The 20,877-nt window shown below is 42.5% G+C and overlaps 2 protein-coding genes across 5 annotated transcripts in view; both read right to left on the reverse strand.

Moving 5' to 3' along the window:
• The window catches only part of BAEE (BzArgOEtase), a 24,452-nt gene extending 13,115 nt beyond the window's left edge, over positions 1–11,337 (reverse strand). The window contains exons 1-2 of the mRNA XM_062675969.1: positions 11,171–11,337; positions 5,180–5,234 (exon numbers count right to left, since the gene is read on the reverse strand). The gene's annotated coding sequence lies outside the window, so the exon portion shown is untranslated. The remainder of the gene's footprint in view (positions 1–5,179; positions 5,235–11,170) is intronic.
• On the reverse strand, positions 11,171–19,759 carry LOC101738778 (CLIP domain-containing serine protease HP8-like). Of its 4 annotated transcripts, none has more exons than XM_038020509.2 (8): positions 19,274–19,759; positions 18,544–18,688; positions 17,346–17,515; positions 16,460–16,805; positions 15,704–15,894; positions 15,032–15,137; positions 12,434–12,611; positions 11,171–11,759 (listed from the first exon to the last, which is right to left on the reverse strand). In XM_038020509.2, exons 2-8 carry the CDS (start codon positions 18,593–18,595, stop codon positions 11,519–11,521), a joined length of 1,284 nt encoding a protein of 427 aa, XP_037876437.1. In that variant the 5' UTR covers positions 18,596–18,688; positions 19,274–19,759; the 3' UTR covers positions 11,171–11,518. The 4 variants fall into 4 exon arrangements, with proteins under 4 accessions (XP_037876437.1, XP_062532125.1, XP_062532126.1 ...); XM_062676141.1 differs by lacking the exon at positions 19,274–19,759 and adding an exon at positions 19,094–19,258; XM_062676142.1 differs by lacking the exon at positions 19,274–19,759 and adding an exon at positions 19,113–19,225.
• Between the last annotated feature and the right edge of the window lie 1,118 nt (positions 19,760–20,877).

The raw sequence follows: 20,877 nt of genomic DNA on the forward strand, positions 1-20,877 counted from the left end.
TTGTAGTGTATTTTTTTTATTTTCTAAGCACATATTAATTGTTTTCGTTTGAGAAAAATAATTTAGTGTTGCCTTTAATCTAAGCTAGTAAGAATTTTCTTTGAGAAAGCGGCGCAATACGATGACCTTCTTTATCGAGATCGCCTCGAACTAAATCTTCGACCCGGGCGACGGGGCAACGCAAAGTTACCGTTGTCCTGAGCATATCCTATTGAATCCGCCCCATCCACTTTCGGTATTTTTTGGGCACTCCAAGTACAAGTTCTCAATTAACTCGTCAATCGAAAGTTCGAGGTGCAACTTAGCCCATAACGCCCTGAGTTTCTCGCCGGATATTGTCAGCGGGTCGCCATTCCGATCCGATACCAAATTCAGTGAAGCACTCCTCTTATTAGGGTTATTTTTTAAGAGGTAAGTATATAACGTTTAGCCCGTATACTTTTCCAGTTTCATTAAGACAGGATAATTCACGTTGTAGTGACTCCGTTTATCATTTAACACAGCTATGTTTACGAAAAAAAACTTCTAAATGAAGATTAAAAACAAACCTATATCAAAATATATTTGATATAATATATTATATCCCTGAGCAGCCAGACAATTCTCAACATCAGAACCACAATGTCAGAAGTGTTACTTAAATAACAAAACCAAAATAAGCCTTGTCGTCACCAGAATACATGACTTTAGGTCTCCTTAACAGATTTGTTATTGACGTTATAAATATTAAAGGTTAAATGTTAATTTGATTATGTTAGTAGACGATGTTATTACGATCAATAATATTTACGTATTTTATTATAATGACCTGATACGCATCTCGCAGATAACAAGTGTGCTGTGTAATAATGATCTTAGGGAAGAATTAAAAAAACTGCGTTTGTATAAATAAGTATGTATGTATATCCGAAAAATCCTGTGTGACTATTCAATCATCTTGGCAAAGGATATCGGTACACTTAAAAAGAAAGAGTCCTTTTAAATCCCAGACTTGTCACGGATTTGTATGTGGTCACGAGGGCACTTTGGAAAATGTAAGCTTTTTTTTCCTACCTGTGTTGGTACCCTTAGAGGACTATGCCAGCGTTACCGAACGAATAAGTGAGCTCACGGGGCTCTAACCTGGTGACGATGCTAACACTAGCCCTAGTAAGAGCAGTACTTCGCAGAATCTACCACCTGTTCGGAAACGCGACCCACTGAGAAACTCAGAGGACTGTTTTGTGGGTTAATTTACTCGTCGAACCCTTCGTCGCAAGCGACGGTTTCGACCAGAACGATGACCGGTGCTTGAGGTACTAAAAAAGACCATGCAATCAATAGCTATTGCGAGATAAGAAATTCTCTACCAGTCAACCAAAGGTAGTGCAGAGTGGATAGTGGTAGGTGCAATGAAATTTATATTAAGTTACAAAAAGTATATACATACATACATACATACATACATACATACATACATACATACATACATACATACATACATACACACATACATACATACATATAATAGTTTATACAGTATTAAAAGGAATATATTAATAGATTTCCTTAACAAACAACTTCATCTTAATAAATTCATGATGATTCCGCTAACTTGTCCAACAACATTCGCCGAACCCTTAACTTGAACGCGCAACGGTTAGTAATAGTCCTGATCTCGAGAGGAAGCGCACTCCATAGCAGAACAGATTGCATGACGAAAGAGTTACGAACATAACAACATAACTAGAACTGTGTGGGACAATGAATTAATAGGCTATGGAGAGAACGTAGGGCCCGCTCATGGCTGGAGTAAAGATATTAAAAAAAGGGAGTTAGATAGGAAGGAGGTTCGGGAGACATAAGTAAGGAATGAAGAGTCGTCAGTGCACGTAAATTACGACGCTGGCGAATCGGTAGAAGTTTGAGCTGAGCACGATAGGAAGATATATGATCATATTTACGAAGATTAAAAATAAATCGAATGCAGTTATTAAGAAGACGATCAAGTTTATTAAAAAGGTCTGCATTCAGGTCAAAATAACACACATCACCGTAATCAATTATAGGGAAGATCAAGGCTTGTACTAGCATAGTCTTAGTCGCTGATGGTAAGAAATTCTTGAGGCCATACAGAGCACGAAGAATTCCAGAGGTTCTTTGTCCAACGAAAGATACTTGAGCTTTCTAGTCGAGTGTGGAGTCTATGTAAAGGCCTAGATTCTTAACCACGGAACTTAGAGGAATCACTGTACCATTGTAGAATATAGATGGGAGTGACATAGTAGTTAAGCGTTGGACCATACGAGGACTACCCACAATAATGGCATTTCGTTGGATTCACGGTTAAGCCAAACTTGGTTGACCAACTACATATGTAGTCCAATTTCCTATTTAACTGGTTTATTGCCTGAGAAATAGACTCCACAGGCGTCTGTCTATAAAGCTGCAAGTCATCATCATACAGATGACACGCACACTGAAGATTACGTGTTAAGAAATTTATAAAAATAGAAAATAATAATGGAGACAAAATACCGCCCTGGGGCACGCCAGAGTTGACACTACACCAACTTGAAGAGGTGTCATCAATACGAGTAGACTACTGGCGTCCCCGAAGATATGATGAAAACCATTCCAGTGCTGTAGGAAAGATCATAATATAGGACAAAATAGATAGGAGGATATCGTGATTGACGGCATTGAACGCATTTGAAAAATCAATTAGTACTGTGACTTTAGTGTCTTGCATACCTGTCCTAATGTCGCCAACCACTTTAAGGAGAGCGAAAACGGTGGAGTGATCTGGTCGGAAGCCAGACTGGTAAGGGCTCAATAGGTTATTCCGGAAAATAAACTGCGACAATTGTTTGTGCACGCAGGCCTCGATCACCTTGGATACGAAGGGAAGAATAGATATGGGCCTAAAGTGATTTGGAAGAGAAGGGCTAGGAATTTTAGGTAAAGGAATAACATAAGCCCTACGCCACAATGACGGAAAAGAGCCTGAAGATGGGGAGATATTTGTGATGTGCCATATAGCTGGCAGAAGATGATCCAGGATTGTGACGACATATATACGGCGATTATTGTATTCTGTTTTGGGTTCCCGAATTTTTGGTCATGAAATGCATTAAATTCATTGTCGTCGTCTTTAATTATTCAATGGTCTAGAATTTATTCCTGCAGTAAAATATATATTCATTTAATATTATTTTTCAATGCGAAAAGTGAATTTCAATGGAATGAAATAAAGCTGATTAATTTGAAATTGATTATGGTATGAAATTGAGAAAGAAATAATAAAATGAGATAAGATTAAACGAAATAATGTCGCAGTAGAATAGTGGAAAATTTCGAGACTCCAATGAACCTTTTCGAAAGACCACCTTGGCTTTGGTACGTGTTCTTGTTTGTCTATTGCACTTTCACAGATAATAAACCCTTAATAAAGTCACTGTTGTAATACACGTAAAACTAAAGAAAGACTAAATTTATTTACTATTTTAATGAAATAGTTCAAGTAAATTCTCTTCTCAAATTCTCGGCAAAACGTTTGCGGTATACTTTGCTGGCCAGTTATTGCTAGAACACAATGGAAATTATTTTAGCGGAAATTATTTAGTATTTAATTTACCATCAACAGATCCGTCGCCCGTATCTACAGCTACTTTTTACTGGTAGTAGGAAAGTATTGTACTCTGGCTCTGCTCGCACCTATGTTTCTGCCGCAAAGCGGTTATATACTCTGGCTTGAAGGGTAGGAAGGGTAGGGCCATTACAATCGATGCTTCAACCTCACGTCTCTAGATAAATGTCGCCATTTCCGTTGATTTTTATAGCCTCCTCTAACCATGTAAAACTCGATATGCAGTAATATTGCGTATCCATCAAAATTAAAAAACCCATATCGAGCTTCTTCAGTTCGAATGCAGATTTTAAAACTAAATAGCGATAGCTAGATCACGATCACGCAATAAGGCACACTCTCTGTTAATTCGATGAATAATAAACGGAGAAACCCAAGCAATCTTAATGTAAACAAGATATATGAACGATCATAGATAGTAACGATTATGAAAACTCATTAAGCGTTTTCATTATTTCTCACAAATCAATAAATATTATTACTATTGGTAATTTTAAGTGTAGATACTCAATATCGCAAAATTATTCACTATTTATCGTCCGATTTATATTATAATTAGGAAGATCATTTCATATTTTATACGTAAAAAGTAATAGTAAACTTTTTTTTTTTTTTTTTTTTTTTTTTTTTTTTTTTTTTTTTTTTTTTTTTTTTTTTTTTTGTTATACTGTTTGTAGCTAGCTGGCTGTTTAAGACCTTAAAGAAAAAAAGATGATTTGCGAGAAAAATATAAAGCTAAAACGGTTTTTCAGAATTTTTTTATTGTTTTTCTGTCAAAATATCCGCCAAAATGAGTGAATCTAAGCATGAAATTCAATATATTTTAATACCTACCTATTTTATACCTACGGGAAAAATGCGACAAAAACTGCGAAAAAAATATGGTATTAATGGACTTAACGCAGTGTCAGAAAGATTATCATAAATGAGATTCAGTTTTTCAGGCTTTCAGACCGGAAATGTTAATATCAAAGATGAAGTACGCACGGATAGATCTGTTACAGATAAAGTCAACGCCATTTTTGAAACAGTGAAGCGAGATTGGTATGCTAGTGGTTACGGTGGGGTTGACAACAAAAGAGCTTATAAACTAATTGTAAAAGTCCGGACATACAAATTCGCAACATTTAACCAACTGAGCTTCTCAAATTCACTTTCTCGTCGGGACAACTTAGTGGGTCGCGATTCCGTTTTACTGGTGGTAGGACGTCTGCCGACGGCCGCTACCCTGCCTATTTCTGCCGTGAAACAATAGTGCGTTTCGGTTTCGGAAAACACGGTTGTAGATTCAGCAAAGCACAGCTCTTCTAGGCTAAAGGTTAGTTAATTGCTAAAGGCTTAAGCCACATGAGCTCGCCCACTAGTCAAGGTCACGTCAGAATAGCCTCTCGAGGCTACTTGCAGATTTAGAGGCCAAAAAAAAAACACACTTCGTAAATATGAAAATTTTCAACAATTTGATGAATATGATTGTAGAAAATTGTTCTGAACGCAAATTATTTCGCCAATAAACATTACACTACTACACACTACACTACTAACTACTCTTACATCGTATTTAGCAGAGATCCGTGGTCAGCGGTGAGGTGAAAGAAAGCCTATATTCCTGTAAACATTAATTTCAGTTGTCAAAATCAGCTGTTGGTCAAAATCGTGAAAAATAATAAGCCGAGATACTTCCGTATTTATAATATTAGGATGGATGTTAATGCTTCATTGCAGAAATCATTGGTGAGCACGTGCTAAGTTTTTTTTTTTTTTTTTTTTTTTTTTTTTTTTTTTTTTTTTTTTTTTTTTTTTTTTTTTTTTTTTTTTTTTTTTTTTTTTTTTTTATTGCTTAGTTGGGTGGACGAGCTCACAGCCCACCTGGTATTAAGTGGTTACTGGAGCCCATAGACATCTACAACGTAAATGCGCTACCCATCTTGCATTCTCGCTCACGACTCGGTCGTGCGCGGACGTGCTTTCCGATCCGTGGCCCGCTTGCGAGCCGCGTCTCTGAACTCACAGTTGTGCTCGACAGTGTAGTGACCGTGAATACATCGTGCTTACAATTCAGTAGTGCGGACGTGCCGATCCGTTGGTCGCTTGCGATCTGCGTATCGAGGTCCATTTTTGTGCGCTAAAGTTTTGTAACCGCGAACCCACCCTTACCAACTGCCTTTTTCAAGGCAACCAATCGCTACGTTCAGCTTCCTGTGGCACTCACAGGCTAGCGATTTCCTAACCCTTCCCAAAAACAACAGTCTTTTTCAAGACTAGACCCCCGCTCGCGATTCTGCCTGCTGTAGCACTATACAGCCCGAGCGGGTTCCTTTCCTTTTCCCCGCCGATTGCCGTTTTCACGGCATAGGCATTCCCCCCCCCTGCTCCTTGCTGTCCTGCAGCACAGGGGGGTTACAAATCCTATCCTATCCGGGGCCTCGCCTTTCGGCGAGTTCAACAAAAGTCCCGGGGCCGCCCCCCCCGGGCAAGAAGCAAGAAGAAACATGGAAGAAAGTGCAAGTGTTTGTGACAGTGATCTTGTCGGGTTCCTCCGGGATAGGTACCCGTCAATTAGGGCCGAGTACTTAGCGTATAGGGCCTCCCGTGGCAATCCCTCCCCCCCCGCGTCCGTCGCCGCGTATTTCAACCGTGCCTCGGAGGCACGCCGCGCGCCCCCCGCCGCCGCGTTAAGTTCGAGCGCACGTTCCAACGATGCGACTCACGAAGCGCCTAGCGCTACCCCCACCCCCGCGCCCGCGTCGGTTACGTCATCACGCGCTACGTCCGCCGCGACCTCGATCATTTCAAGTTCAGGCTCCGATACCGAATCGGAGATGGATTTCGAATCCGCGTCAAGCCCTCAGCCTGGAACTTCGGATGGGTTCCAAACCGTAACGCGCGGTAAAAAGCGTACTCGCGCCGTGGAGTCCCGGAGCTCCACGACGAAGCAGACAAAATCCGCGACCGCCTCCCGCCCGCAGGTAGTCGTGACACCGGAGTCGGACTCCGCTCGCCGCGTAACCCCGCCGCCGCGTCCCAAGCCCGCGCCCGCTCCTAAAGCAGCTGCCCCGCCCCCGCTGATTCTCCAGGAAAAAACTGCGTGGAACCGCGTTTCCCAGGCCCTTCAGGCAAATAAAATTAATTATACCCATGCGCGTAACGTCGCGCATGGGATTCAGATAAAGGTCGCAACGCCGGGCGACCATAGGGCCCTCTCAGCATACCTCCGAAAGGAGAACATAGGTTTCCACACCTATGCTCTTCAGGAGGACCGCGAGCTCCGCGTAGTGATACGCGGAGTCCCTAAAGAACTCGACATCGACTACATAAAGGAGGATCTGACCGCTCAGGCCCTCCCGATAGTTAGTGTGCACCGGATGCACAGCGGGCGGGGCAAACAGCCCTATAATATGATACTCGTGGCGTTAGAACCCACCCCGGAGGCCAAAAAGAAGATCGCATGTCTCACGACAATTTGCGGCCTATCCGGGATCTCAATCGAAGCCCCCCACAAGCGTGGCACTCCCGGGCAGTGCTACAGATGTCAGCTTTACGGCCACTCGGCTCGCAATTGCCACGCGCGCCCCCGCTGCGTAAAGTGCCTCGGCGACCACGCCACACTAGATTGCTCGCGTGTTAGGGAAACCGCGACCGAACCCCCAAGCTGTGTCCTATGCCTTAAGCAAGGGCACCCCGCGAACTACCGTGGATGTCCTAGGGCTCCGCGCAAGCGTTCAACCCTCCCAGCTCCGCGAACCGTCGGCCCAAAGACTTCGGCACCCTCAGTGCCGAAACCTGCCTTCGTGCCGGCTGCAGTTCCCACGGTTTCAGCGTGGAAAAAGCCGCTGCCGTATACGAAGGCGGGAACACAAACCGCACCCCCGCCCCCGCTCGCGACACGCCCCGCGCCTCAGCCCCTGCTCGCACCTCGCCCCGCGCCCGCGTTCCGTCCCCCGCAACCCTCTGCCGCCAACGACTTCGCGCTCGTGCGCGACTTCGTCACCGCGGTGAACTTCGACCGTCTGCGATCGTTCGCTGACGCTATCCGTAGGTCGACAACCCCCGAACAGCGGCTCGCGGCCGCGTTCGATCACATGGACGTTTACGAGTCCGTGTCGCGTACGTTATAAAATCTTTACCGGTAATCAATGGCGCAAAAAGGTAGAGAAAAACCGTATTCCCTTACGTTAGCATTCTATAATGCTAACGGACTCGCGCGGCAACGCGATCAAATTTTTGAATTCCTCCGCGATAATCTTGTAGATATTCTATTAGTGCAGGAAACCTGTCTGAAGCCCTCGCGTCGCGACCCGAAAGTCGCGAACTACGTCATGGTTAGGAATGACAGACTCACCGCCTCCAAAGGCGGGACTGCCATTTACTATAGGCGGGCCCTGCACGTTGTCCCTCTCGATACTCCCTCGCTCTCACATATCGAGGCGTCAGTGTGCCGTATCTCGCTGACGGGACACCAGCCGATCGTCATCGCATCCGTTTATCTCCCCCCGGACAAGCCCCTTCTGAGCAGTGACATCGAGTCACTGTTCGGCATGGGAGACTCCGTCATCCTGGCAGGCGATTTAAATTGCCACCACACTAGGTGGAACTGCCATCGTACAAACGTTAACGGTAGGCGTCTCGACGCGTTTATAGACGACCTCACCTTTGAAATAGTCGGCCCCCCAACTCCAACATGTTATCCGTATAACATCGCGCTCCGTCCGAGCACTATAGACCTGGCATTGCTTAGGAACGTAACTCTGCGCTTGCGTTCCATCGAAGCAATGTCAGAGCTCGACTCCGACCACCGACCTGTCGTTATGCAGCTCGGTCGCCCTCACAACCCAGTCACTGTTACGAGGACCATGGTGGATTGGAATAAGCTGGGCACGTGCCTAGCCGACGCCGCTCCGCCAATCCTCCCTTACGGCCCGGATTCGAATCCATCCCCCGAGGACACCGTCGAATCCATAAACATCATTACCGATCACATCTCTTCCGCGATCATTAGATCTTCTAAAGAAGTCGATGTGGAGGACAGCTTCCACCGCATCAGACTGTCCCCCGATCTTAGGAATCTCTTAAGAGTCAGGAACGCGGCAATCCGGGCCTACGATCGTCTTCCCACGCATTCAAACCGGATTCAGATGCGTCGTCTACAACGCGAAGTCCACTCCCGCTTAAGCGACGCGCGTAACGATAATTGGCATAGTTATTTAGAACAACTCGCGCCCTCCCACCAAGCATACTGGCGACTAGCTAGGACTCTCAAATCCGAAACTACCGCTACTATGCCTCCCCTCTTACGCCCTTCAGGCCAACCACCGGCATTCGATGACGATGACAAGGCTGAGCTGCTGGCCGATGCACTGCAAGAGCAGTGCACCACCAGCACTCAACACGCGGACCCCGAACACACCGAGTTAGTCGACAGGGAGGTCGAGCGCAGAGCTTCCCTGCCGCCCTCGGACGCGTTACCCCCCATTACCACGGACGAAGTTAGAGACGCGATCCACAACCTCCAACCTAGGAAGGCACCAGGCTCCGACGGCATCCACAACCGCGCGCTAAAATTTTTGCCAGTCCAACTGATAGCAATGTTGGCTACAATTTTAAATGCCGCTATGACGCACTGCATCTTTCCCGCGGTGTGGAAAGAAGCGGACGTTATCGGTATACATAAGCCGGGCAAACCGAGAAACGAAACTTCTAGTTACCGTCCGATTAGTCTCCTCTCGACGATAGGAAAAATTTACGAACGTCTCCTTAGAAAACGCCTCTGGGATTTTGTTACCGCGAACAAAATTCTCATAGACGAACAGTTCGGATTCCGCTCAAAACACTCGTGCGTACAACAAGTGCACCGCCTCACGGAGCACATTCTGATAGGGCTAAATAGGCGTAAACAAATCCCGACCGGCGCCCTCTTCTTCGACATCGCGAAGGCGTTCGACAAAGTCTGGCACAACGGTTTAATTTACAAACTGTACAACATGGGAGTGCCAGACAGACTCGTGCTCATCATACGAGACTTCTTGTCGAACCGTTCGTTTCGATATCGAGTAGAGGGAACTCGTTCTCGTCCCCGTCAACTGACTGCCGGAGTCCCGCAAGGCTCCGCGCTCTCCCCGTTATTATTTAGTTTGTATATCAATGATATACCCCGGTCTCCGGAGACCCATCTAGCGCTCTTCGCCGATGACACGGCTATCTACTACTCGTGTAGGAAGATGTCGCTGCTTCATCGGCGACTCCAGATCGCAGTAGCCACCATGGGACAGTGGTTCCGGAAGTGGCGAATAGACATTAACCCCACGAAAAGCGCAGCGGTGCTCTTCAAAAGGGGTCGCCCTCCGAACATCACTTCGAGCATCCCACTCCGTAGTAGGCGCGCAAACACCTCCGCCGTTAGTCCCATCACTCTCTTTGGCCAGCCCATTCCGTGGGTCTCGAAGGTCAAATATCTAGGCGTCACCCTCGACAGAGGGATGACATTCCGTCCCCATATAAAAACGGTACGCGACCGCGCCGCGTTTATTCTAGGACGACTCTATCCAATGCTTTGTAGTCGAAGCAAACTGTCCCTCCGCAATAAGGTAACTCTCTACAAAACTTGCATACGCCCCGTCATGACGTATGCAAGCGTAGTGTTCGCTCACGCAGCCCGCACCCACTTGAAATCCCTTCAGGTTATTCAATCACGATTCTGCAGGATAGCCGTCGGAGCGCCTTGGTTCCTTAGGAATGTGGATCTCCACGACGACCTGGAGCTCGACTCTCTTAGTAAGTATCTACAGTCGGCATCGCTGCGCCATTTTGAGAAGGCGGCACGACATGAGAACCCTCTCATCGTAGCCGCTGGAAATTACATACCCGACCCAGTAGACCGAATGGTAAACCGTCGACGTCGCCCAAAGCACGTCATTACGGATCCTCCTGATCCATTAACGGTGCTTTTAGGCACCACAAGCACCGGTCACCGTCCTCGTCGAACCCGTCGCTTGCGACGAAGGGCTCGACGAGCGAACTAACCCATAGACACAGCCCACTGAGTTTCTCGCCGGATCTTCTCAGTGGGTCGCGTTTCCGATCCGGTGGTAGATTCTGCGAAGCACTGCTCTTGCTAGGGTCAGTGTTAGCAACTCTCCGGTTGAGCCCCGCGAGCTCACCTACTAACGTTAGGGTGAAGCTGAAATAGCCTCTCAAGGCTATCAGCATAGGTAGGGTTTAAAAATAAAAAAAAAAAAAAAAAAACCATCTTGAGATATAAGTTCTAAGGTCTCAGTATAGTTACAACGGCTGCCCCACCCTTCAAACTGAAACGCATTAGTTCTTCACGGCAGAAATAGGCAGGATGGTGGTACCTACCCGTGCGGACTAACAAGAGGTCCTACCACTAGTAAGTGTAAGCACGTATTTCTTTAGAAAAAATTGTTACCTACGCTGGGGATTAGAACAATGGCATAGTCACATTGCTTAATCGTACACCGGGCGTCTTATTCTTTAGGCCATTATGACTCCGCTTAAACGTCAGCTTAAATACAAAAAAATACTCACTATCTTTCACACAAGTTATAATAGCACCAAAATATAATAGTATAAATAAAAATGATACAAAAATAAAAAAAATACAAATAAAAAATTAAAGCAAAATTAGATGAGTTTCAACTGTAATATAATAATCAAACAACACGACCAACGCGATCTAATGTATCATCAAAAACATTCCATACATCTTAAAAACACTACATACATATTTTCAATGGCTACCAATAAAAAAATACACTCGTTACGTCATTCACTTGATAATTTATGGCAGAACAGGCTTGACTACATGATAGTACAAATCGATTTTGACATTTATGAAAAGTTTAATATAAGACTAGTTTCCTTAAATACAACGCGTCAACTTCTAATATTATTCAAGATCCAATCCATGTAGTATGCAACATTCGTGTACACTCCCGGCAGGCTGATACCACACCGCTTCGACCCAAACGAGACTATGCCTCTCTGAACATATCGGACGCCAGTTGAGCCAACTTTCCCTGGATACAGCAAAGGGCCACCAGAATCCCCGGCGCATGAATCCTTATCGTGCAAACCGCCGGCGCAGAGTTGCTTGTCGTTGATTTTCAAGGAATATCTGAAGTTAAAAGCAATCGTCATTAGCCCACAGCTGTCTACTGTCAGACATAGGCCGCCAAGAAGTTCGCCACAATGAGCGGTCCTGTGCAAACGTCATCCAGTGGATTCGCGCGACCTTCAGCAGCAGGTCATCGGTCCACCTCGTGGGAGCCCTACCTGTGTTGCGTTTTCCTTGAATTATTGAATAATAAAGCAATTGCAAGCATTGAAAAAATAAAAACAATAAAATCGGTCATTCTTAGGTAGAGGTAGGATGTCTTGCGAGTCTGCACGGGTAGGTGCCCTGGTAATAGGTACCCTGCCTATTACTGCTGTGAAGCAGTAATGCGTTTCAGTTCGAAGGGTGGGGTAGCCGTTGTACTGATAAAAATGAGACCTTAGGACTCATATCTCAAGGTGGCTGGCGGCATTTACATTGTAGATGTCTATGTGCTCCGGTGACCATCAGGTGGGCCGTAAGCTCGTTCACCCACCTAAGCAAAAAATAAAAATGAATAAAACATAAATTCTAAGTCTCGCATAGAATCAGTAGACCTTTGATCACTAACTAATAAGTTAAGTGACATTAACAGCTTGTTTTCATAGAGAATGCGAAAGCTAAATTGGAGTTCATTGCTTGAATTTTACGAAAATTCTTATTTAAGAATACGGTTTGCTTGGAACGATACCTACTGGGAATAGTCTTGCAAACATTTTTCTTTGCTGAGAATTGGCAGCTGTACACTAAGCAAAACAGGAGATTGTAGTCCTTCTTCTGTCACTCCCCAACCTGCTACCACGCCAAAGTTATCGACAAGAGGCTCCCTTTGCAGTTCAGGAGTAATCGGTAAGCAAATCGCTTTAATATTATCTGTAACGAAAAATTGTCGACGTAAGATACCGGTTTATAAGATGTCAAGCATTTGCACTAGATTTCGGAGGTTTCTAATATTCGCAAAGAATTTCGGCAATTTTATTTCCAATTGGAGTTTTTATAATATATACCTCGTCAGGTCATAAGTATTGTCACACAGTAAAAACTTTTCTTTTAGAATGCTGGCCACAAAAAAGTTTATTGAATTCGAATTTCGAATTGTTCATGAAAATAAAAATGTATACTTTTAGAATTTTACTCATTTTTAAATATGGAGTGGACGCTTAAAGAAGACCGTGTTGCAGTTATTGCGTTGCATCGTTGCGGTTACGCGCCAATTCAAATTTTTAACATACTGAAAAATTTGAATACAACCAAATGATTCGTTTATCGTACCATCAAACGATACAATGAAGACTCTAGTGTAGATGACAGGTCAAGAAGTGGTCGCCCTCGGTCTGCTAGGACTCCAGCAGTGATAAAAGCTGTGAAGGCGCGAATTCAAAGAAATCCCAAACGTAAGCAGAAACTGTTGGCCCTGCAGATGGGGTTGAGCAGAACCACGGTGAAAAGGGTGTTAAATGAAGACTTAGGGCTTCGGGCATATCGAAGAAAAACAGGACATCGTTTGAATGCTCGTCTAATGGACCTGAGACTGAAGAGATGCCGCGCTTTGTTGAAGCGGTACGCGGGAAAAAAATATCGGGAAATTCTTTTTTCGGATGAAAAAATTTTTACCGTAGAAGAGAGCTACAACAAACAAAATGATAACGTGTACGCACACAGTAGTGAAGAAGCGAGCAACCGTATTCCGCGTGTCCAACGAGGTCATTTTCCATCCTCGCTCATGGTATGGTTGGGAGTTTCTTATTGGGGCTCAACAGAGTGTACCTCTGTTGAGCCCCTCTGTTGAGTTGTTTTTGTGAGAAAGGTGTAAAAACGAATGCAGTTGTGTATCAAAATACAGTCCTGACGAACCTTGTGGAACCTGTGTCTCATACCATGTTCAATAACAGGCACTGGGTATTCCAACAAGATTCGGCGCCAGCTCATAGAGCGAAGAGCACACAAGACTGGCTGGCGGCGCGTGAAATCGACTTCATCCGGCACGAAGACTGGCCCTCCTCCAGTCCAGATTTGAATCCGTTAGATTACAAGATATGGCAACACTTGGAGGAAAACGCGTGCTCAAAGCCTCATCCCAATTCGGAGTCACTCAAGACATCCTTGATTAAGGCAGCCGCCGATATTGACATGGACCTCGTTCGTGCTGCGATAGACGACTGGCCGCGCAGATTGAAGGCCTGTAGTCAAAATCACGGAGGTCATTTTGAATAAACTTTAATGTCATAAGAATCTATGTTTTGTTAAGTTCATTTTGGTATATGAATGGTTACATAATGAATAAACTTGTTTCAATTATTTTACATTAAACATGTGACAGAATTTATGACCTGACTAGGTATATTTTTTTATGACTGAAAGATTACTGGTGGCCCGAAGGCCTTTCCAGTTTCACCAGGACAGGTAGGCGAGCAATGGCTCAGCCAGGAGGCGTGGAATTTGCTAACAACTGTCCGAGCGCCTCCGAAGGAGACCTAACAACTCAAGAGCAATTGTTTCGCGAATGAACCTACTACCGAATCGGAATCGCGACCCGCTGAGAAGATTCGGCGAGAAACTCAGCGGGCTGATGCATGGGTTAGAATGCACGTCGACCACTTTGTCGAGTTCGACGAGTACGGTTACCGGGGTCCCTAAGCCTGCTCCTAGTATTAGAGCTGAAGGCGTCTAATGAAAAGGTTATTGGATCTAATGGATCCGTAAGAACGTGTCTAGGGCGTGGACGGTGACTGGCTCGTGCATGATCAGGATTCGGGGAGTAGTCAGCGGCGGCAACCATAAGGCGATTATCATCGTTGGAGTGAAGCTATTTACTATGCTCCAGTTTTGTGTCCGGTACTGCCGCGCATGCTGATGTCCATGGACTGTGGAAACAACTCTCCAACAGATTGGCGACAAGTCGCCAATTACCAAAATAATCGATTAAACTCTGTTATAAATGAATTGTATTGTAAAGAATTTCATCGAAAAGCCAGAAAAGTGCATCAACCTTCGTGTGTGACCATTTAGCATTTTAGCCAATATAAATATTTTTTAAACATGAATAAAAACTGGTTTAACATATTGACTCTCGTTCGTCCTCGTATGTTGTGTATAAACGCTGTAAATACGAACACAGATGTATTGTTTTTAGATGTATAGTTTGATGTTATATACAAATCGGAGTTCAGAACCACGTAATCAATTCTGGTTAATTAATTGACCATCATTTTAGTTACGTTTTCTTGTTTTTTTTTTATCTTTTATCTGTTATATGTCTTATTTGGCTATATCTTAAACAATGGGAGACTTACCTAAATCAAAGTCGGCAGGCTCTTTCAGTCTGATTAATGCTATATCATCGATTAATGTTTGTGGTGTGTAGCCTGTATGAGGAATTACTTCGTCGAATTCTGCCGTCTGAAAAAAAAAACTAACTAATGTCAAAAATACGCATTTTATTTATGTTAATCTGTTGTTAAGCCTGAGAATTGAATTTGACTTAAAATGTCACGTTAAACCTTACTGGACGCATACATCTAAATTCGAGATAACAGTTTCGTTAACAGATATTTTTTTGGTTTTGTGACTGGCTTATAGATATTTTTGATGATTATTGATTCCCAAACAAGCTCACAGTCAAAATGGCGCTCTTTTTTTTTTAAGTGTGGCAATTGGCTTCTTGAGATGCCAGTGACAAGTTTATAAAAATGTTCAATTATGAAATACATAGTCTGTTAAATAAAACATGATATGGTGCTAATAAGAGCATTATTACAAACATCATTTTTAGTATTATTCATTAGAACAATGAGCTATCAATATCTAAACAACGCGTACTACATTGGCCTTTTTATATAGTAACTTTCAAAATATTTTTGGAAGATCTTCTAGCCCCTTTCTAACACAAAAAAAGTCTTTTTTCACAAACTGTCATTACAATCTCATTTCTTTCAAAAGCGTAAGATTAAGTTATTAATACTAACGATTATACCAGCCGCGCAATATTCCTTTCCTTCCGATCTTTCGCAGTCAGGATCTTGCCTTGTGTCATATTCTCCCAGGATAACGTGTTTTAATGTTAATCTATTTCCTAAGAACGATACACAATGCGCGGCCGTTAAAACATACCATTCGTTTATAAGTGTTCCTCCGCAATTCAGTTTTGTTCCACGATCTAAAATCAGATGTGTTTGTATTAAATGTTTTTAATTTATTAAAACGACTTGCCGATATTCGAATTGCCGATGTTCACAAGCGGACTGCCTTTTGATAGGTGAACGAGTCACAGCTCATCTGGTGTTAAGTGGTTACCAGAGCCCACAAGTATCACAGCGTGAGCACCGGGAATTCATGCGTGAACATGCGGCCAGCACGATCTATTTAAAAAAAAAATTGTTTCTGTTTGCAGGATTTGAGCACTGGCATCGTCGAATCGCTCGATGACAGTACACCAGGTAGGTATCTTATCTTTTAGGCGATGATGGCTATTTTTTTATTGCTTAGATGGGTGGACGAGCTCACAGTCCACCTGGTGTTAAGTGGTTACTGGAGCCCATAGACATCTACAACGTAAATGCGCCACCCACCTTGAGATATAAGCTCTTAAGTACAGTTACAACGGCTGCCCCACCCTTCAAACCGAAACGCATTACTGCTTCACGGCAGAAATAGGCAGGGTAGTGGTACCTACCCGCGTGGACTCACAAGAGGTCCTATCACCAGTAAATACCAGTTCTCACCTGAATCGTAGGAAAGAAGCACCATCCACGGCATCTCGAACAGTCGGGTACGATTCCCTCCGAATATTCTATCGCTTTCTATCGTTCCACAATTACTTGATAGTAAACTCAAGTTAGGGTTCTGACGAATGTCCGGAAAGTCGTCATCACGGCCGCTCTTATTAATATCAGTATCAGCAGTAGTCGGTCGGTTGCTTGTTGTTTGTTCCTTGCTTGGTTGACTGCCCCAATTACCGCTGTTACTAGTAGGAACGGGCTTCGGTCGTTTCGGTACGCTAGTCCCGCCATTTTGATTACCAAAATTGTTAAAGTATCCAGCTATGTGTTGGGATGTAGTGCAGCAAACCTGTAATTCCTCTAGTTAGTTTTTGTCTTGAAAAACAATATATATGTTTAATAGTCGTCGTGGCCTAACGGATAAGATGTCCGGTGCATTCGTGTTGAGCGATGCACCGGTGTTCGAATCTCAGCCGGGTACCAATTTTTCTAATGAAATACGTACTCAACAAATGTTCACGATTGACTTCCACGGTGAAGGAATAACATCGTGTAATAAAAATGAAACCCGCCAAATTATGATTTGCGTAAATACTGGTGGTAGGACCTCTTGTGAGTCCGCGCGGGTATATACCACCACCCTGCCTATTTCTGCCGTGAAGCAGTAATGCGTTTCGGTTTAAGGGGTGGGGCAGCCGTTGTAACTATACTTGAGACCTTAGAACTTATATCTCAAGGCGAGTGGCGCATTTACGTTGTGGATGTCTATGGGCTCCAGTAACCACTTAACACCAGGTGGGCCGTGAGTTCGTCCACCCAACTAAACAATTTAAAAAAAGTACATATATGTATATAAAATAAATTCTTTACATAGTAGTGTGTATTTTACCAGGGGATCGCTGTGGTCATAGCCGCACGTCAGATCTTGAAACTTCTGTAGCAAATTATTAGGGATTTGATTTCCAAACTTTTCGATGTATGATAAAACTGGCTTGCATTCTGAGAGGGCGATACACGTTCCCGGTTCATCATTTGCAAAACAACTCTCTCCAAATTCTACTGCAATCATAAGAATAAAATTGGACTATTATCTTTATGTCAGTATGATTTTTTTTTTAAATGCTCAGATGGATGGACGAGCTCACAGCCCACCTGGTTGTTAAGTGGTTACTGGAGTCCATAGATATCTACAACGTAAATGAGCCACCCACCTTGAAATATAAGTTCTAAGGTCTCAGTATAGTTACAACGGCTGCCTCATCCTTCAAACCGAAACGCATTACTGCTTCACGGCAGAAATAGCTAGGTTAGGTGATAGTTTTTACGACAAAGCACCGCAGGCTTCTAGACTTAAAAAAAATATGATTTTTTATAGTTCAAAGCCTCGGGCTTATCTACGAGCCGTGCCCGTTAGATTTGTTAATAATATTGCGCTAACGAATCTCTTGAACTGATGTTTTTGTTTGCTCCGTGTTTTGTACTGTATATTCAATGGAGATTCCTTTATCGAACTGTTAGAGTAGACATCACGATTACTGTCATGTCTTTTTGTCATTGCACCACCAGACAGCGGAGCAGATGTTCTTGAGAAACAGGAAACTCTGCGCTTACACACGCAAAAAACATTTGAAATGTTGTGTTTCCAGTGGTGCTTTTTTTTGTGAAAACTAGTTTTGAAGAAATTCCTTAGCGGTAGACAGAAGTCGCTAATCACTTATGATCTATTAGGATGCACGCGGGCACGCTTTCCATGATTTCGAAAACAAGACGGAAGTATTTTTTGTTCAAAAAAAAATAAACTAAAGGCTAAGGTCTGAAGACGTAGACTTGAATGTTGTTTTCCCACATTACAAGCATTAGAACTCAATGTCAAACAAATACTCCATTATTTTAATTTTATACTAATTAAACGATTTCCTTATAGCAGGTACATAAGTATTAGGTGTTTAGTTAAATTGTATGATTTTAGAAAACAGAAGATATTATAAAGAAAACATTTGCACGTTTTATCCGCGTGCCTAAGTGCCTAAATCTGAAGACATGTTGTTTATTTTTTAAATTAAAATTTTAAAAACTGTTTTACTTACAACTTTGTATTTGCAGGATCGATGTGACGACTAAAAAAAACGTCTGCAGCATGATTTTTTATTCTTTATTTCCTACTGCGCCAAACCATTCGCACACACCGATGTATCTATAACAATTTCTTCTACGTTCCTTTGTGAGCCCCAACTTGAAAACACACATTTAATTTGACGTTGTTTAACAACATTAATATAATAGATTTATCACGGCACTGGCAAACGTCGAGTCGGTCCGAGCGTCAATCCAGTTATTTTGTTCAATATGCCGACGAGTTTATTATGGGTTCTCGTATATTTTTCCTCAATAATCTGTGCTTTTTTTTTTCGAAGAGATGCGAACTCGATTAAGGAGATAAACGAAATGTCGATTGCCGAGCATATTATCAAGGAGGCAGTCATTATCATACTAGTTCCGCTGGGAAACACACTAAGCTACACGCGTCGGCGAACTTATTGACTCACTCACATAATTACGACCTGTTATTGAATTATCTAAGATGTGTGTGTGTGTGTATTTGTGATGCTTACGTGCATCAAAACTTTAAATACCTACCAGGTTGGCATATACTTACTACTGGACATTTTCAAAGTAATTAAACAGTCTAAGGAAATATGAAAAGCTTTTACACGAAATTTACTGTACACATTCACACTACAGCGCGTCTAATTTGACTTGAATGTCAAATTGAACATCATGTCTTCACAAATCTCATAAATTATTATAAATACTCACCGTAACTCGAACAAAATCATTATCATTAACGCAATAGAAAGAGAGAGAGATAGAGAGAGAACGAAACCAGTCTTTTGCACAATTATATTCTCATTTTAATGGACATGTTTATCATGAACACTTCCTATCTAATGATTAGTTGGAAGACTAAGGAGTTCTAAGAACTTTTCAAGCGAAGTTATATTGAACATCCTATATATACTTTATATCTTTACGCAAAAATTAAAACATAACTGTAATTATTTTACAGTTCGTTTTGCAGCTATGCACGATACAGCTAAACCAATACTCGTGGGATTACAAACTTTCAAACATTAATCATTTATTTGAATGTATGCCGTCTGTTGTTCGAAATCTTAATAAGATTTTTTTGTTTTTATTTTTTTTATTACTGGCAGTTAATCAATCAAAGAAATGAGATGGTGATTCGAATATAGAGATTGTAAATCGATTTATAACCGCGCGCTTTCTTCGTGCTGTGTTACTGGCCTGGATACTTTTGGTACTGTTTTGATTTCAATTTCACATAAATATTAATAGAGATATTATAACTGACACAAACTTTAAGGACCATTAGCGAAGTATATCTATCAGTGTTTGACAAACAATAATTATAGTAAAAAAACATTCAGTAACTATGTTTTCTTATTATTATCTAAAAATAACTTAATCAACTGAAATATTATAATGTCTTTGAATTAATATGTTACCTACTATATGGCAACTTTTACTAAAAATACAATAATCAATGAACGCTAATTGAAAACTACATGTAAATCGTTCAAACACTTCATCCAGCAAATCGATGTGATGTAAATAAACAGTTAATCTTTGAGATTTCAGTCTGTCCTGTTTCCTTTTTTGAGCGTGATGTGAGCCCGCTTGTAGTGCAAGTGTTCCACCTAATTCTAACAGGAGGCAATCGTACGGTATCGGGGCGAAGGGCGGAATAACTGTAACTCTAATGGATCTGAAATTTGCACCTTAGGTTCCAAAGTTGACGGCTGCATTCAGAAAGCAGCTATAATCGGCCGTAATGCATAACAAATAACCCCATGTCCATGGACGCAGACAACTACATAATATCAAATGGACCGCGAGCTAGTCAACCTATCTAAATGTATACTAATATTATAAAGCTGAAGAGTTTGTTTGTTTGAACGCGCTAATCTCAGGAACTACTGGTCCGATTTGAAAAATTCTTTCAGTGTTAGATAGCCCATTTATCGAGGAAAGTTATATAACATCACACTAAGACCAATACAACCGGAGCACAAATAAATAATGTTTCAAAATTGAGGATTTTTTCCCTTTCGAGAGCTTCCGCTGCGTGCGCTGCAGAAACGGTTAAAGTTGCGCTAAAATAATGTATGACAGAATTGTTCTCCTTTAAAAGATCTAAAAAAAGTCCGTGACAGCATATGTCTATATGTTAAGGTTGGCTCACTATAAAGTTTTTTATGCTAACCAAATTTGTTCTAAAATAAAGCATTATTAAAATTTGTGAACTGTTCCACGCGGACGAAGTCGCGGGTAAAAGCTAGTTAATTAATAAACGCTGGATATATGTTTTAGTGATTTCTAAAATTTAATGATTTAACATG

The sequence above is a fragment of the Bombyx mori genome, chromosome 25, assembly GCF_030269925.1.
Source record: "Bombyx mori chromosome 25, ASM3026992v2".
NCBI classification, from domain to species: domain Eukaryota; kingdom Metazoa; phylum Arthropoda; class Insecta; order Lepidoptera; family Bombycidae; genus Bombyx; species Bombyx mori.

Bases quoted from the DNA above. Each gene is read 5' to 3' on its own strand.
- LOC101738778 (XM_038020509.2), bottom strand. From the start codon at position 18,595: ATGCTGCAGACGTTTTTTTTAGTCGTCACATCGATCCTGCAAATACAA. The intron at 17,516-18,543 runs GTAAGTAAAACA...TTATGATTGCAG, and splicing joins GATCCTGCAAATACAAAGTT to TAGAATTTGGAGAGAGTTGT. The intron at 16,806-17,345 runs GTAAAATACACA...GAGGAATTACAG, and splicing joins ATGACCACAGCGATCCCCTG to GTTTGCTGCACTACATCCCA.